General features: G+C 38.5%; 1 protein-coding gene across 1 annotated transcript in view; it reads right to left on the bottom strand.

The window, feature by feature from the left end:
• Nucleotides 1–19,461, bottom strand: part of LOC122808588 (DNA topoisomerase 2-beta-like) — a 252,391-nt gene that overhangs the window by 13,240 nt on the left and 219,690 nt on the right. Inside the window, exons 24-25 of the mRNA XM_044079545.1 lie at nt 15,978–16,178; nt 6,808–7,003 (exon numbers count right to left, since the gene is read on the bottom strand). Coding sequence (XP_043935480.1) covers nt 6,808–7,003; nt 15,978–16,178 — 397 coding nt within the window. The remainder of the gene's footprint in view (nt 1–6,807; nt 7,004–15,977; nt 16,179–19,461) is intronic.

Raw genomic sequence — 19,461 nt, 5'->3', positions numbered from 1 at the left:
GAACTGTACCATCGACATCAGACTTGAGAAAGGAAGAGGGGATGTTGTCAGGTGCATTGGAGCAGGGTTTAAGTTTGAATAGAAATCTTTTTATGTAGTTAGTGGAGACAGGTTTAAGCAAAGACATTGGGGGGAAATTATTTGGGGACTGAGATGAGGTGAAATGTAGGAGAGATGGGTCGTTGTTGGGAAAAGCTTTCATTAGGTTGGATATTGACTCTATAAAGAAAGAGTTGAATAGTGAGGCTAATTCGAGGTCAGATTTACTTGGGTCCGGACAGGGGTTATTTTTGGAGCCTGGGTTGAGGATTGAGTTTATGGAGTTATAAAAAAGCCTAGGATTTTGAGGATGGTGGGACTGGAGCTTAGTGTAGTAGGATTTTTTTTGCCTTTGAAGATTTGTTTTTTTGCAAAGTTATGGAGCTGTGTATATTGGAGCAGGGTTTTGGAAAGTTTATTCTTTTGGTAAAGCTTCAGGGTGGCTGCGGTGGTGCAGTGGTTAGCATTGTCACCTCACAGCAAGAGGTTCTCCGGTTTGATCCTTGGTTGGGGTGACTTCTGTGCAGAGTCTGCATGTCCTCATGGGTTTCTTCCGGGTGCTCCGTTTCCTCCCACATCCCAAAGACATGCTGTAGGTGGATTGGACACTCTAAAATGGCCCTAGGTGTGAGTGCTTGCATGTGTATGCCTTCTGTGGAAGGTTGGGCGCCAGGCTGGCAAATCGACACCGTAAAACTTTACTGCCAATCATGAGCAGACAGGTGATCCACTGTGCCGAAAGAAGAAGAATTTTTTTTGGTAAAGCTTCCAGGATTTGTCTCTTTGATGCATAATTTGCTTTGTTTCTTTTGTTAGCCAAGGGGCAGTTATAGTTTTTATTGTTTTTTTCCCTGGTGGAGCAGGGAGCCAATGGGCAGTTATAGTTTTTATTCTTTTTTTCCTTGGTGGATCTAGGGAATTTAGAGCATCTAAGAAAGTAGAATTAAAGTGGTCTATGGCTTTATCGAGTGGAAGGGTTTTTAGAATGCTCCAATTCATTTGTTTAAGATAGCTAAAGAAGGTTTCGGGGTCAAATTTACTAAGGTTTCGGGTCTGAATATATTGATGTTGGTGTGGATGGGGGGAGTGGTTGCACGGTAAATGAAAGCTGGGAGGTGGTCACTAATAGAGTTAGGGATGGTGCCAGAGTTGGTAATTTTATTTGGATAGGTGACTAAGATCCAGTCGAGTGGATCCTGGGGGATTTGTTTTATTGGGTCTGGTGATGGAGTGGGTTGCTTGAGTAAAGTTAAAGAGATTAATGGACAGGGAGGGTATGGGACTGTTGATTTTATTTCAGTCAATGTTTACATCGACTAGTATGTAAGTTTCAAGGTTAATTTCAGCTGAGGCCCATTGGAGTATGTCTTCAAGGGTTGAGACATTATTTCCAGGTGGGATATAAAGGACGATGATGCAGAGGCTTTTGTGATTATTCATTTTTAATACACCGACTGTTAGTTCTGCATTGGCGAATTTAGGAATGGGATTTGGTAGGGGAAATAAGGTAAGTAGATTGGAATAGATTAATGCAATGCCTCTGCCTTTTTTCTTTGGGCAGTCACATCTAAGAGTGTAAAATCCAGAGGGTAGGATTTCAGAGTCAGAGATGTGGGGTATGAGCCAAGTTTCAGAGATGGCTACAATGTCAGGTTGGTTATGACTTAGCCATGCTTGAAACTGATGTGCTTTGTTGTTGAGACTCTGGGCATTGAGTGTGAAAAATGTAAGAGTATTGTAGGGGGATGAAAGGTTAGAGGAAGGGGGGAGGGTAATTGTTATTTGTGGGTGGGTTAGGTCCAGGGTTGGGGTGAATGTCTCCAGCTAAGACGAGGTTATTGAAGGAAGTTATTTTAGCGTGTTTTGGTTTGAATTTAGGGTATTCTGTATGGTCTAGTATTTGTTTAAGAGTAAGTGTCTTAGCAGTAGTGGAAATAATTTTAGGATTAAAAAGGTGCAGAGGGTTGAGCTGAAACAGAGAGGAGGAGATGGAAAAAATTATTATTTGTGTGAGGGAGGAGATGGTTTTGTGTGGGAGTATGGTAAGGAGTAGAGAGTGGAAGCTGATTAGAGGCATAGGAGGTGGCATGGTATAAAGTTGTTAGGAATAGTAGGAGGGAGATGGGGGTTCAGAGTGTTAGGAACAGTAAGGAAACATGGTTAGAAAAAAGTAGCTTAATATGGGAGGATTTGTAGTTGGACAGAAGAGCTGTGGGGTGAGGGGGGTAGTGAAAGAGTGATGTATTTAATTAGTGATGTATTTAATTACTGTGGGTGAAGGGAGGAGAGGTAAAGAGGGAAAGGCTTTGATTGGATGGCTGACTGTAGGTGAAAGGAGGAGGGGTAAAGAGGGGAAGGCTTTGCCTGGATGGTTGTCTTGAGTGGGTGGGGAGTGGCTGAAATAAATGTTGGAGTAGTGGGGGTGGGTTGGAATTTGGGGCAGGGTAGGGGTGCGGAGTGAGCCCACAGGGCGATCGGTGCGGGTAGAGACAAGGAGAAGGAAGAAAGCAAGCAAAAAGTTATCAGTGAAGCTGATATATATAGCACATTGTGACAGTGTCTGCATTGTTATTAGAGATAGGAAGATTTGTGGTTTGTCCTACTTTAACTGTAAAAGCGAAAGAGTGGTTTACTTGGCCAGCTGTTTTTTTCTGTGGTGCATTTTATGTTGTGAAGATGGAGCATAAGATTAGAAGACGTATTTACAAATATATTTACGAGATTAGGAACAAGAATGAGAAAAACGCTCTGCCCAAGCGCACACAGATTTGCAAACAAGCAAAGTTTAGCTTTTTCATTCTTGAAGATGTTCAAGTGGACAATAGGGGTGGGCCCTGGGAGAACCTGTTGGAATATAGGGAACTTTACTGGAAGGTAACCCTAGATGCAGCTAGGGAGCCAGAGTTCAATGAAAATATTAATATAGCCCCATTACTGAAACTCAGACCTGCTAAGCTCTGACACCACAAGACATTGTCGTCTGGTTACTTTTATTTTTGACCATTAGTTACTATATTGTTATTTTACACAGCTGTTATATTGGTAGGATTTTACATAAGTCATGACTTGAAAGTATATTTTCTGATTGTTTTTACTTGTTTAAAAATGTTTTTCACCTCCTTGGCCAGTAGATGGTGCTAATATTTTGGTTTTAATGAGTTTAACATGTGTTTTAACTATGTACAAATACTTTTATATGTAACAAATTGAATTGTTCTATGTTTACTGTATTTTATACAGTTAATTTTTTGTACAAACTTAAGGGGTTTTATAAAGTTTGCATTTTAATGGGATTTTAACCAAACAAATCTTATGGTAATGAGTTTATTAATTAACTTAATTAATTGATTGGGGGATGAGTTGGATTGGAGCACTACAATGACACATCTATAAAAAGGGATGACTTTTTGGTGTAGTGTTTTTGATGTCTGAAGAAGTCTACGTGGATAGATGAAAACGTGTGGCATTTGGTAGCGTTAATAAAGCTGATTATTTTCTTGGTTGGTGTTTCCAATTTTCGCCTTTCTGAAGAGGATTTGTAGTTGGACAGAAGAGCAGTGGGGTGAGGGGGGTAGTGAAAGAATGATGTATTTAATTACTGATGTATTTAAATACTGTGGGTGAAGGGAGGAGAGGTAAAGAGGGGAAGGCTTTGATTGGATGGCTGACTGTAGGTGAAAGGAGGAGGGGTAAAGAGGGGAAGGCTTTGACTGGATGGTTGTCTTGAGTGGGTGGGGAGTGGTTGAAATAAAAGTTGGAGCAGTGAGGGTGGGTTGGAATTGGGGGCAGAATAGGGGAGCGGAGTGAGCCCACAGGGTGAACGGAGTGGGTAGAGCCAAGGGGAAGGAAAAAAGCAAGCAAAAACTTATCAGTGAAGCTGAGAAGTAGCTCAGAGGTAAGGAGGCACTGGCATAAGGCACTGTGTGCTTGAAATTAGAAGGATGCAGAGGGTTGACATGGAATAGGAGCTGAAAACAGGGCAGTAGCAGTTTAATAGAATATAGTAGGTATTAATATGGCTAAAACAGGGCAGTAGTAAATTAATAGAACAGTTACAGTACTTTTGGCTTGTATTAAAAGATAGGTAGTGGTTGAACAATGCCACCTGTTGGCCTAACTGAGTAGGTACAGTGGTAAGCTATGAGCACTCAGAGGAAGAGGAAAGAGCCTAGGAGAGTAAAGGGAGATAAAATCCATGGTAAACTGCTAGCGAATACACACAGGGTTAATATACAACAGTGGTAGGTATAGGGTATATTTTTATGTTGCAATAGGGTACATACACGTTTAAAGTTAGTCCTTGGGGAGGCAGAGTGGTTACAGAAGCACTGCAGGATCCCCTTAGGATGAAGTTTACAAAAATAGCAATAAGAATAACAAATAAAAACAATACCAGGTAGTACTTACATGCAAGCACAGTACTGGGGATTCCTATGAAGCAAGGCAGAAAAACTAAGTCAAAAGATGGTGCTTTTCTACATCAGGTTTTTTGATACCGCTGTGATTAAGCAGGAGTGGAGGGGATATGTGCAGGTTCAAGGTGGGCGAGGGGGGGTAGACACAAAGTAATACAAGGTTGTGAGTCAGAAAAACTGGACTAGGCCAGCTGCTAAAAAGAAAACAGAAAAACTAAGCTAAGTCAATTCTAGGTCAGTGTAGTGCAGTATCTTCCTAATAACTACAAATCTTATGCTACTAATCTAGAACAGTGTGGTGAAAAGGACCACCACTTCTACAGGGAAAACAATTGAAGTATGGGCTGCAGGTACATAGGTAAACTTTTTCCAAGAGAAAGTAGTTTTAATGAATTAACCTAAGAGTACACTAGGAAGAGAAAAATGGGGGGGGGGGGGCAGTAGTGTGTATGCGTACAGTGAAAAGGGAAAGAGTCTTCACTTTAGAGGACAGATTAAATACAACTCTAACATACACTAGAGTAGCTGAAAGCACTTTAGTGTTCCACCGATGCAGAGTCTCAGTGGAGGGCAACGAGACAGCCTTGGGTTGATTGGAGGTTGGCCAAGACACAGGACGAAACTTTTGCTGAGGGAACTAGAATTATAAAGGAAAAGGAGGTAAATATTAGATCTGAAGTTTTAAAACACTCTGATTACCAAGTAACTAAGATAGAGGATGCAGAGGAGGAGGAGCATACCTTGTAAGAAACAGCACAATTCTATGAGCAACATAGACAAACGCACATAAAATGTGTGCATCAGTGTGTGTGTGTGTGTCTGTGTGTGTGTGTGTGTCTTGGGTGCGAGTGCGGGAATATATATATATATATATATATATATATATATATATATATATATATATATATATCTGTTACTTACTCCAATATAAAATATGTCAAAGTATGTAATCATGGAAGCAAAACACTTTGACGATAATAAGTGCCCTCTGCACCCCCTCCGCAACCTGGAAGACTGCTTCCCCCAAACCCCTGATAACTTAACTGTATCAATTTCATGATCTCCCAATACCAGAAAAAGGGGAAAATTCTCCTATCTTCAGTATTCAGCAATCTCAGAAAAATAGTGGAGTTTCATCTACTCTTTTCAAGCTGCATTTTATTTGATCACATTAATTCAGTTGTGTAAAGAACTTTATTTGCTTGTGCGATCTCTACTTGGAATATAAAAAATAATGACAAGTAACACATTCTGGATCTCAAGTCAGTGAAAGTGCTGCATTTGAGCTGATTAATGATGTGTTATGTTTGAATACATACCATATTTATGTATGTTCTATCTGGCTGACTCATCTTAGAATGAGTCAGACTTCTATTTTTTTATATATCAAGAAGCATAACTTGAAAAATGTTAAAAAGGACAAACCAATTATTTTTGTAGGGAGGATAAGGCCTCCTTGTACCTCCCATGAGGGGGAGGCTTGACCCCTTCTCAGCACAACCCTTAACTACTATACAAATCTATGTTCACAATGATGCAATGATCCTATTCTAGCAGTGAGTCACATTTAGCCAAAAAATAATATTTGTAGTACAAAGCTCAAATGCCTTTCAAAACATGAGGTGTCCTGAAAAAGTAAATTCTGGTCATATAAACTAACAGGGTTTTTAACAGATTGCAAATAAAAGCCAGTTTTCATAAGCAAAATAAATTACTCCTACTGCTACACCTTGATGTAACCATATGCAGCATGAAAGAAATTCAGTCACTCATATACCGATTCATTGGCAAACTGACAGAGAAACAGCCCCATGAGAATAAAGGAAAGTTCTAGTAAATACCTTGCTGTCTAAAACACTCAAAAGTGATCACGGATTTGAAAATTCCTTACTATTCTCACCTCTATATGTCAGGCAAGGTTCAAATGAACAGGCAGGTAAAAGGGCAGTACCAGGTCTTATCACCTGCTTTTGTTTGTGACACTCCCCCTGCAGGACCACCCCAAATGAAGGCACATGCCTCCTCCATCTCTGGTCTCCATTCAAAGAGAACTGTAGATCAACTGTATGTCCCAGGGTACACACCCAAACCTCGCCCTGGGAGAGGTCAGCAGGTATTGCCCCATTATTCTTCTTACTCTCCAGTAAAGTCCCCCAGCACCTGGGTCACTAATTGTGTACTGGTCATTTGTGTCACAGTCATGGCTTCATCCCTCTACACCATGAAGCAAGCTAAAAAGACTTAGGTTAAAATCAAAAATACATTATAAATCATTCATACAACTCACACGAGGTACAATATCAAACAATTAAAATCAATACGCTTCCTAAACAATCTAACAAACTCCACATACCAATTATGATTTTCCCCTTAAGCTTCTCCTTAATAAAGCGAGCTTGATTGACGAGTTTAGAAGACTCAGCTTCCAACATCCCCTTTAACCACTCCTTTCTTAGACCGTAGTACCTCAGTCGTAGTTCAAAAAACTCCTTCAGAATTTCTAATTCTGAACTGTACTTTTTCAAACAACCAGCATGGTCAAACAACACCTAGGAAAAATATATAAAAATCTAATTGTTAACCACAGCTGTACATTTAAGTGAGGTAATCAAAATACATAAACTGACCTCCTTTCTATTGTTTTAGTCTTTATAACCCATTGTCTATACTATCTTGTTGTGCCTTTAAGCAGGATGACTAGCAATGAAATCTGACAGAATCTGCCAATTGCAATTTAAGACGTGGTCACAAGGTGGCAGTACATATACTACAAACAAGATTAAGTTCACAGAAATGCAAAAAGTGAACTTGCCACACCTCTCCATCCCTTAACACAAGAATTCCAGACAAAATGGGGGGACAAAGACCGAAAAATATGGACAAATTATATTTTGCTTATAAACTTAGAAAATTGCTAAATTAACAGGTTTTATGTAAGCATGCATTTTCTTAAGGAATTGAAGTCTGAAACTCAAGTGTCTGTCATTATTTAATACATTCAGGCATCAGTAATTTGCCAGAAAATTACGCTGAAAAAATCTGGACAGTTGGGAGATATGGAACTTACTCACAGCATCATATCCCTAAAAGAGGCGTCTGTATAGGACAAGCACTGGGATTTTCATTTAATGTCATTCACAGCTTAGTTCTTTTTTCATCATTCTGCCACATGATCTGAGGATGCACATATGCTCTACTGGAGATGACAGACTGCCCAGCACCTGCTCCATTCAATTCAACCCCCATTTACCGAGTACTTACAACTTGTACATTGAAACACAGAGGGATATTTGTGTTCCAGTGATGGACATTGAAAAAAGGGAGAAATAAAAATGTTTCCCTAAGCCAAAGTACAACTACTTTAACTATTTTTATCACCACTTTACCCTTGATAGCAAGAGCTTATCACCACCTACCAATACCATCTAACATTTAACACTACCCAATTCAGGATAGCAATCAGGATAATGAAGCAGTATTCTGACTGAAAAGAAAAAAAAATAACACATGGCACATATTACAAATATACACACACACACACACACACACACACACACACACACACACACACACACACACACACACACACACACACACACGTCTGCAAAAATCTTAAATCAAACCTAGATGCATAGGTAAAATTTCTAGAATTAAATTTGTCAAGATCTGAACAAAAAAAAATCAAACCAATAAAAGTAAATCTGAAACCACGATCAGTTACAAAACAGCACTACAAACAAGTTCAAAATTTAAACTTCTATACAAATCATAGTAACCCAACCAACTAACCCAGAAAACTACAAAAGAATAGCAAAATCATTAGTAAAATATCAAACCGTTTTACCAAAAATTAAATGAAAACAGTTCTTAAAACTATCTCAGAACTAAAGTTGAAAGCCATTAATAAAACATATGTAATCTATTAAAATCCCTTTGTAGTACCCATAGTGTACATTTACTGACTACCACTAAAATGAATGGAAAACAATAATACAAATGTAAAACATGCAGAAAAAATGTTTAATGGAATATGTGGAGTCTGCCTGTGTGATAAATTAAATAACATGCATTTTAAGATTAAGTAAATGAAATATCTTGTACTGCAGTTCTACAAAATGTTACATAATTCATGGCAGAACTTCTTCTCTAACCTACTAGGACAATATATTCTATTTATTATTTCATACCAAAAAATGTTCTCACATCCTAAGGGCATCATCAAACACAACAAATTAGAACTGTTACTGTAAACTCCTATCTCAGTTGTAGTAAGGCCATAGTTTTAAAAACATGAAAGTACACAAATTACAAGGACTTAAATAAATGGTAAACCAGAATTCTTCCCCAGAGCATCTGAATTAAATAAACACCCTAAATAACAAATCAGACCTTACTTAAAAAATAAAAGAGTAAAAAAAAAACTGCAACCAGCCAGATATAAAACGGCTCATCTGGGTGCTGCTGCTATGACACCTCAGCATTAGAGAGATAATTTGCCATGAAACTGCTCATTCATAAAAATCTTCAAAAAACACGTAATTCATTAGCTTAAGCAAATTAATTATCATGTCCCATCGAAATGAATGGAAACAGAAATGCAAGCTAAAATAAAGTACAATATTTTATTTTATTTATTTTATTTTACATTTGTTGACCGGGCTAGTCTAGCTGGATACATGTCCATTTTCAGTAGAGGCCCGGGGAGAAAAGCTCCAAAGACATATGGAATAGAAAAAATGCAAAATACAAAATATAAAATATAAAACTATAGTATAAGATATACAAAGGAGTAACAGTAAAGATACATGCAAAAAACTAAATTAGAAAGTGGTAGGAGTTTAAGAAGTAAGCAAAAATTATTTTTTTTCCCACATAGTAGCAATAGAGAGCATTCATTAAAAATAGTAAATGTACTCTAAAATTAATAAATGGTATATGTGAAAGCCTAGTTTATCTCACACAAGAAATGCCCTGAACTTTAAGATTAGAGAATTTAGTTTTGTCATTTGTGGTTTGTGGCTTCTCCATTGCACTGCTTACAAAACTTATTCCTTACCCTTACAGCACAAGATACTTCTTGTATCATACTCCAGATCCTTTGACCTCCCCCCCATGCGCGCGTGCTCGCATGCACACACACAACACACGCACACACATATGTATGTATGTATATGTATGTGTAGGACAAAACCCTTGACGTGTCAAGCATTACTAGCGGAGATGCAGCTAACTAAACTTTTAAGAGAAGTACTGCTAGTAGTAAATCTATATAATGTTGTCACTTGTGGTCAGCTGCATAAGTATTCAAATCGGACCTTGTTGTTAATCAGTAATACTAAATATGGTATGACTGGAGTCATAAGTGGCTACTGTGATGCACTGTTTAAGGGATACCCTCTTGAGATGCTCTGATATCAATGTGGTGAAATTTAATGTACATGATAAGCACACACATACATATGTTTATATATATATCTATCTATCTATCTATCTATATATCTATCTATATATCTATATATATATATATATATATATATATATATATATATATATATATATATATATATATATATAAAGATAATCACATCTTCAATATATTGACATAGAACACTGACAACATAATGCGCATGCTCTGAAACACCCAACACCCCCTACTAATTAACTATGAGATCCAGGGCCGCCCTTAGGTAAACTGGCACCCCAAGCAGAAAGGCTCTATGGTGCACTCCCAATCTCCCCAACCCATCCTGGCCTACTCACACTATCCAAACATTTTTTCTACTTCTTCTTCCTTTTTCTCACAGTTTGTCTTAAGCTTCATTTTTTTTCCTCCAGTTATTCATTCATTCATTCATCCAACATGTTCAATTTAGGCAAGACTGCACTCTGACAACTGTGGAGGAAACAACTGTATTGAAGCCATAAAGTTTCTAGATGCCCTAAGATGCATTTTAGATTTTTTTAAGCAACCTTTTCATCCAAGAATTGAATGAACCAAAAACATAATCAGAGAAAGAAGTTTAGGCTTACTCTTCAACTTTGTTTTCACCTGCATCCTTTCAGCACATATTAACCAGATTACACCAAGAATAACAGCATTGAGCCATAAGGTTTCTAGATGCCTTGAGATACATTTTACAGTTTTTTTAACAACCTTTTCATCCATTGGTTGCTTTTTCCCTGCATCCTTTCAGCACATCCTGACTGACCAAGACTACATTGTAATAACTGCACTGGAAATAACTGTATAACCATGAAGTTTCTAGATGCTGTGAGATGGATTTTAAAACTTTTTTCCAACCTTTGGATCCAATGATGGCCTGAACAAAAATCATGCATACAGAAAAGAAACTCAGTCTTACACTTTTATTTCAAGGAAGAAATAAGTTGTATTCAACTTTTAATGCTTAAAGCAGACCGAACACCAGTTTCATCTAAGCAAGGTCAATTAGGGAACACAGGTATAACATGGCTAGGGTTGTAGAGGTCATGGTACCATTAGCCTCGTAACTTCCTATGAAATTATGATCCTATGAACAATAAACCTGAAGGTAAATGCTTTGAGGATACAACCTTGGCTGTAGAGGATTGTTGCTGTTGAAGTGACACCTCGACCCCATATGCAGAAATGGGAAAAAGGGGTTGTGGAGGGATGGATATATTATCTAGGAATAATACCTCCCCCAATGCACCACCTTTAAATATGTAATCATGTTCTTTGTATCCTCCTCTGGTGTTAAATTGGCATTAAAATTAAGGCATAAATGCCCATAGTCATATTTCAAGCTGCTGTGGTCATGTTTATATACAACATATCTCCTCATCCTCTTCTCACAAAAGGCAGCTACCTTCTGTTTACCCTTCTGATGTCAGACTGGGACAAAAGTGAGAAGACAAATAGAACATAACATATTTACTGACAGACATATATAAATAGCACGCTTATTCAGTCTCCCCCAAAAGATAGCCACCAAATGTTTTGATTGTGAGGAAAATTAATAAAAATGCAATGATTACAATAATATCTGTTACTTCTAGAGACAGTACACTGCTCCTGTACAGCTATACTGACCCTTCATGGAATCCTCTGAAGTTTGTGAGGAAAGTTAAAAAATCCCCAGCCCGACACAAGATATAGTGACCTCTGTGGTTTGAGTAGAATGTTAAAGAGATAATGACATCATCCCCAACCCCCAGACAAGTACAGAGCCCTTCTGTGTGCACCTATGAGCAGGGCTTGTTTTAGACTAAGTGGGCTTTATGGCAGAGGCAATTACTAACCCATCTCAAAATCCACTTAAAGAGTCTTAGCTGTAGGGGGCAACCAGCTCCAGAAGTTCTGAATGTATGGGTATTCTGTAATGCAGCTATCCCTTATATTTTTGAGGAATGAGTATTAAACTGAGCAAGTAACAAGAGGGTCAGTTACTTTCATCCAGACAATCCCCACAAAGCAGTTATAGCCACTTCTATGTACAATTCAGACATGAGATGATGATAAACGCAGATAACCATGTAATTTACCTTTGAATCAAAGACCTGCCACACATTAAAATATTACTAGTTGCTTCACATAATCACATCAGTCCTGCAAGACCCAAATAATAGCAAACAGCAGCAGATAGTCATTTTCCTCCACAGATAACAGCCACAGCAGTTATTCCTACTCTGCCTGCGCACGTCAGGTATCCCATTCATTTTACTTCACACAAATGCACACTCATCCTGCTAGGCCAAAAAGTTACTGTTTAAACTAAGCAAATAATGAAAGGATAAGTTAATTTCATCCAACCAACCCCAACCACAACCCCATCCATCAGTTATAGTTAAGACATCTGATGTCTATGCAAAATTATTTCACCTCCACACGTACCTCTCAACTATCCAGATTTTTGCAGAATATCTAGATTTGTGCATCATATTTTTGGTCTGATCTTCATAAAATTTGGAGTTTTCTGGCAAATCAGTGAGGATTGAACCATTCCTATCCATTTTGCTCTACACAGATCACACGATCATTTCTCCCATCTAAACATTGCCCAAATATCTCTTAAATCACTGCCAGTATTGTGAAAAAAAAATAAGCATTAACTCTTCTGTCACTGGCCATTCCACTCCTGTTCATAATTATCCACAATGCCATTCATAGGTTGATTTGAGTCGTTGGGCAAATATAAATAAATAGATGAATAAAATAACATAATCAACTCCTTCAGGTACCTTCATGCCTGCATGTGAATGCACTGAAGTCTGTGTTCCCATGACTTTGCAATTCTTAGGGCGAGAATTAGTTCAGTGTGCCACAAGCACATTTTTTTCTACCGGAGCAAAATAAATTGAGAAAGAGCACCCTTACAAAGCACACAAGCTTGGCACCCTAGACATTTGCCTAGCTGCCTATGCATAAGGCCAACCCTGCCAAGATCACACAATACCAGGGAATATGTATATTAACCAAAACCTAGTATCATAACAATCTCACAAAAAGTCCACTGCTTTCCTGTTTACTAAATTAAGTTGGCAGGAAAGCTGTTGACTAAATCTACAGTCAATTTCAGAGGTCTCATAGACATATATGTGTATGCATCTCTGGTGTCTAACTGTAGTGCATTCTCTATTTGTATAATGCAAAATATGTATAAGAGATTTACATATTCCATCCAGCCAGCTTGCTTTTATTATGGGAAATCAGATTTTATTTTTTTACATATATTATATTGTTGCCTAAAGTTCTTTCATATGGTCCTGACTGTGGCACTGGCAGCCTGAGACTGATTATTGGCTTGGGCACCTGAAGAAGCTTGGTCAGGGAGGATGGAAGTGAGTTGCTACTGTTGACTCACCCCTTGGGTGATACTTAGCAGGAGCACTGGGTGCTGCACCACACATTCCTAAAAGATTCAACATGTGGAGGCCTACTCTTCACAGCAGCAGTAGCTGACAGAAGAAGTCAGGGAGCCATCGAGTAAGAATGGGCACTCTACTGGGGGGGGGGGAGCAGACCACACTATAGGGCTAGCTAGCTAGCCTGCTCCCTAAAAAATGAACTCTTACTACTGGAGGAATGGGTGTGCTGAAAGAACTTCCTGGACTGGAACAAATGGGCCATAAGTCACTCATCTAACCTGCTATCTGGCCCTATGGAAGTTCTGGCTCCTGCCCCTGTGGAATAAATGGGTACATGAAAATAAGTCATCAGGGTAAGAGGTCCTGTGAGGAAAACAAAAAAATTCTTTCAAGTGAATACTGTTAATGTACATTGCTGTCTACCACACTATGAAAATTAAGTTCATGTAGTTGTTATAATGTATACAAGTATGTTATTGTACTGTTCTGTTTGCACTCCTTAGTTCATAGGTTTACAAGTATATACTAGGCTGATGACCACCACGGCATTTATAACCCTAGCAGTGCAACCCAATCTAATTGCTTCCCCTTATGACATGTGTGTTTGAATTGGAGAGGAATGTTAGGAGGAGCATTTTAATTAAGGGATTCCTAAAAAGTTATGTGGGAGACATACCTCTCAACCTCTTAGTACAAAAAGTCTGGAGAAAGCCAAAAATAATGGGGGGACAAAGCTCCCCCAAATAGGGACACATTTTAAATATTGCTCTTTTAAACTTAGAAAGTTACTAGAATAAAAGGTCTTGTGTTACCATGCATTTTCTGATGGACATGAAGTCTGAAACTAAAATGCCTGTCATTATTTAGTGAATTCAGTCCTCACTGATTTGCCACAAAAATCCAGAAAACCACAAATTTTATGAGGAACAGACCAAAAATATGAGGCAATAATCTGGATATTCTGCAAAAATCTGAACAGTTGAGAGGTACGGTGGGAGAGTATGTTAGTTATGGGAATGTTTACTGTTGGCTTCTGTCTGTAGGAAACATGGGGGCTAGCATGGGGATGAATTTATGATTTCCCAGCCAGTGTAATTTAGGGAATGTTTACTGTTGGCCTTTGTCAACAGTAAGATAAGAGATATGGGGGCCAGCCCAGGGATGAGTTTATGATTTCCCATCTAACAGTCAATGTTACACTTGAATAGGGTTAGGGATGAACTCTACTTCAGATGGATGGGGAGCCTATTCCAGAGTATAGAGATCCCCTGAGACACAAATCTGTCTTGCCAGCATGTTCTATTTATGTCACAGCCAAAGCTTAAATCCCTGGATGTAGTGTTTCTGCTACTGTTCATTTTGTGGATGTGCAAAAGTTCCATCAGGGCTGGATCAAAGTACGGCTTATATGCTAAGCACAGATCGCCTCTCAACAACCTGGAGGAGACAGAGTATATATACAGAGAGAGCTGTAAGGTGATCTGTATAGGACAATGTGTTAATACACTGGATTCTCTGACTGTGGAACCTCTGTGGACATCCCAACTTTTGCATATGCCTAGTCAAGTACATGTCAAAGGGAGCCTTGTACTAATGATGAATCTGATATGGGCCAAGTAGAGTGGTACTATAACTTACTTAGATCTGGATGCCATACTCTTACTTATATGTTGGGTAACATAGAATAATTTTCTTACCACCTTTTGATCAAAGGCCAGATTACTATCTACACATGTTCCCAGATCTCTGACTACTGAGTCAGCTCTTAGGGGGTGTCTTACCAATAGAGTAATTTGCCTGGGTTGACATTTTCCCAAAAGGCAGGGTAACATATTTCTTTGCATTGAGTTTTAATTCATGGCTTTGGCACCAGTTATTGTCCTGTGTTAGACTTTCTTGCAGGCTGTTGGTATCATGGGAGAATTTATGATAGCTCCAAATATGCAGTCGTCTGTGAACATGGTGAGCCAGAGGGTCTTGGCATTAGCCTTGTCCTCTGAGAAGTAGATGCCAAACAGGATTGGGCCCTGCACCCAGCCCTGTGGTACTCCATTGGTGATCTGCCTCTTGGTTGAGGTGGTCTCACCAATCCTGACTTCTTGGATCCTGCCTATGAGCCAGCTGGTAATCCATTGAGTTATATATGGATTTATGCCTAGTTTGATGGGTTTATCTATAATACCTGAGTGGGGTATTGTATCAAATGCCTTAACCAGATCTGGGTAGGTGGTATGCACCATTTTCCCTTCATCCATTGCCTTGGTTACCTTCTCAAAAAAGTCTACCAGGTTAAGGAGGCATGACCTCTTTGGCAACCTGTCTGGGTCATGGATAAACCTTGTCTGGGTCACGGATAAAAAAGGGTGGGGAGACCAGTCCACATACCTGGTAAACAAATAACTGATAATATGAATAAGTAATTTATTTATTTGCTAATTTTGTAATTAACATAAAGTATGTGGTGAGAACAAGTGCAACATAAAGGAATTATTTTTCCAATATTAAAAAAAATATATATATGTATAACAACGTTTTCTTATAAAATTATTCACAGTTGTTTCTCATGAGATGGGAAACAATTACTCTCATGTCTGCAAGTGTGACATTGTTTTCTAAAATTTGTAGACAAACAATTCTTTAATTCTGACACTGAAAGAGGAACTATTAAAAACTTACCATGGAATTACATGTGAGAAGGATTTGCAATTTAAAAACATTGTGTAATCCAGCTGCTTCTGCCTCCAGAAGCTTCTCTTCAGCCATGGCCACAACAAATCTCACCGAAGTATCAGTATGATATTCTTTATAATGTTTAATCAGAGGTGGCGTCTTCTCAGTTCCAAGCAGCAGTTGCTCCAAAACGTGTTCTTTGTAGGCCTAAAATTACAAGTTACATTTAATAATAGCCTTTAAAAATATTGCATACCAAAAAATGTACGGATATGCATTGCCACATTTCATCGTATGTACTATGTCTCATAAATTTCAGTGTTCAGTGTTAGTAAACCAAACTCAAAGCCTCAAAAGAGACTTTGCAAGAGTTTGCCTACTGTTAGTGGATACGTAAAAACCTCACTTCCAAAATAATTATCTAATGCTCTTTTAAGTATTTCCTAAATGATGACCACTCTTGTTTGTCATGACAGACCATTTCATAGAGAACTTATTCTGTCGTGGAAAGAGCTAATCCCAGAGCAGCACCAAAACATGGATAATTGACATAACGATCAGAATTCACTGTCCCAGCATGGTTTGATTCAAACTCAGTCCCTAATGTAGCTGCCAGTGAAATGTTTCTTAGGCATTTATGGATGAAAATCAAATCATCCCTTATTAGCCTATAACTAATGGATTATAGAGACAACTCTATTAATTAAGCATCATATCCCAGGTGTTTTGCAAAATATATCTGGATTTTTTTCCTAGTCTCGCTAACTGGGTCCCATTATACATGTCAGATGAGGTACAGTAGCCAATGTAAGGTCCAACTATCACCTTGTACAGCGGGAAGAGGACTCTTCCATCCCTGCTTGATACACAAATGAAAATGTAATTTAAACCAGAGTAACATTTACTGAAGACTGTATATAAATTGTTATCGTAAATGAAGCTGTTGTCTACAGTAACACCTAGATATCTTATCTTACAATATTCACTGAATTGTATTATTTAGAGCATACTAGTTGATATTTCCAACGTGAATAACCTTTGTTTCACTTACGCTGAAATCCATAAAATTACTTCTGAACCACAGGTGTAAATTCTCCAGGGAATTTTGAATCCTTGTTTGACTTTTTACTAAATTTCACAATTGTCCCAGTTTTTGAATCATAAGCAGACTTGCTGACCTACATTCCCTTTTCTATGGGGAAGTTATAAATGAATAAGATGAATGGAACTGACCCCAAAACTGGCATGTGGGACACCCACAGTCAAGGGTGTATCCTTTGAAATGCCACTACCAACTCTGACCCTGAAAGATCGGACAGTTGCTTATTCATTTTGTTATGTACTAGTTAACATCTAAGTTGTATAATTTATTAATTATTGTATGACATGGAGCAGAGTTAAAACCCCTTGATAGATCCAAATGCATAACATCCATTGGCATTGCCATGTCCTAAGTGTTTTGGTGAAAGTTGATAAAATTAGTCATACAGAATCTGCCTACCATAAACTTCATGCTATTCCAAATATAAGCTTATTTGCTCTTTCATTAACTTAATCCTTGTTCAAAGCATTTTTAATGGTGGTCAAACTGATTGGTCTGTAGTTGTAAACAGAGTTGTTAGCACCATGTTTATGCATGGAAATAACAACAGCAGTTGTCCGTGTACAAGGGACTTTACCAGTTTCCAAGATCAGCTTTGGAGAAGAGTGATAGGAAAGAGCTGATTTTTTTTTAAAGAAATGATAATTATTTCAGACTGGTTACTATATTTTCATGTTGAACTACATGAATTCAGCTGTCTTCAGAATTCCTATAACTCCTCAGATGTTTCAAGAATATTTTTTGTGTTAACCAATGTGTGGTTTGCAAGATTCATGTCAAACATTTTCTTCATGTTTTTCATTAAGTATTGAAACGTTATTCATAGTTCCTGTAACCTGTTCTTATTATGCATACCGGGTGGCATCCTAAATGTCAGCCGTGATTTCTTCCTCATACTAAGCCTTTCCAAATGAGGTGTCCACAGTGCATTTTTCTTCTTATAATATCTCAACTGCTACACTCAGTACACACTTATCAGTCATCAAATTAAGCTAGCTGTGCAGTAGCTTCCAACAAGTTAAGATTAACTGATGTTGCTTATCTATGAGCCAGTCCCAGTTGGCCAGCATATTTTAAGTTAATCTGTTAAATCTCAAGGAGGATAGTAGTTTTTCAAAGGTCGGCAGAAATGCAGAACCGCTTTAAGGAAAGTACAGCTACGTGAGATTACTCATTATAACAACAGATGTCCAAATAGGATCAGTGCTGCATTCATAAATGTATGTGATATAGCCACAGGTGGACTTTAATCATTTAGCCAAACCGAAAGAGCATTTGACTTTCCCTAGTTAGGGCACCAGGTTGCCTCCCATGTAGTGGCTATTAGCAGTAAGTCTTGCTGTAAAAGGAAGTGAAACCTATGCTATCCCTTTTCCTCTACTAGAGCTGATGGTCACCAACAAGTGTTCTTGAATCCTCTCCAAGATAAGAGAAGAAAACAAAGAATATTGCTAAGCTTAATAGCCCCTGACTGACAGAAGGTGAGTCCCCAAAAATGTGCCTGTAAGCTATTTCTCTGCCAGCATATAAACATTCCATTCCAGGTCCCACAACAACAAAAATAATTATGCCACCTACTGAACAAAGAAGCCGCAAAAGTACCTCACAAAGAGGATCCTAGGCCTTAAACACTTGTCCTATATCAACAGACTCAAAAAACTCCAACTATTCTCTGTCTCATATAGCCTACTTAGAGGCAATCTCTGCTTGACTTACAAAGCCATGTCTGACCCAGCTCTGTTAGAAATGCTATATCTAAAGAAATCCCAATCCCCCCACACTACACGCTCCAGAAACCTCAACCTCATTACCACAATCAGAACGTGCTGGTGGTACAGGTTCATAACACAGAGACTGCCCATGCTATGGAATAGACTTCCCATACATGTCAAACAGAGCACCTCACTGGCCCTCTTCAAGAGAAATCTTGATGAGTGGATGGGAAATAGAAAATTCATGCCGGGGATCACTCCAGTGGCTCTACTCCACAGAGGCACTGGGAACTAAGGTCGGGTGGCACGATGCCATGGTAATCCTATGTAAAGGCTCCAGGGCCATTAGCCTAGAACACATCTATGAACCTATGAACTACACACATAAGTGCTGAATATCCCCAAAATAGAAAAAGGTAGATGCTTTTAAAATTTTAACAGTAAGCAGCAGGTTAACATGAATGAAGACTCCTATTATAGCAATGGCTCAGTCTTCTCCTTTGGACCCTCAGGGTGAATCAGTGAATATTTTGCTGTTTTAAATTCCACAGCAATTACTTCATCTTCTTTAGACAGCAGACAAGAAAGAGTAACTGGGATGAAAGGAAAGTTGTACAGTCTTCAACAAAGCAGGGTACAGTCTGTAAAATTTCAGATTTCTTCACAACAAAGCCTG

Source organism: Protopterus annectens, chromosome 8.part0 (assembly GCF_019279795.1).
Source record: "Protopterus annectens isolate FY-2018-M chromosome 8.part0, PAN1.0, whole genome shotgun sequence".
Taxonomy (NCBI): domain Eukaryota; kingdom Metazoa; phylum Chordata; order Ceratodontiformes; family Protopteridae; genus Protopterus; species Protopterus annectens.
Note: the sequence above shows the minus strand (reverse complement) of the source record. Positions and strands in the feature narration are given on the sequence as shown.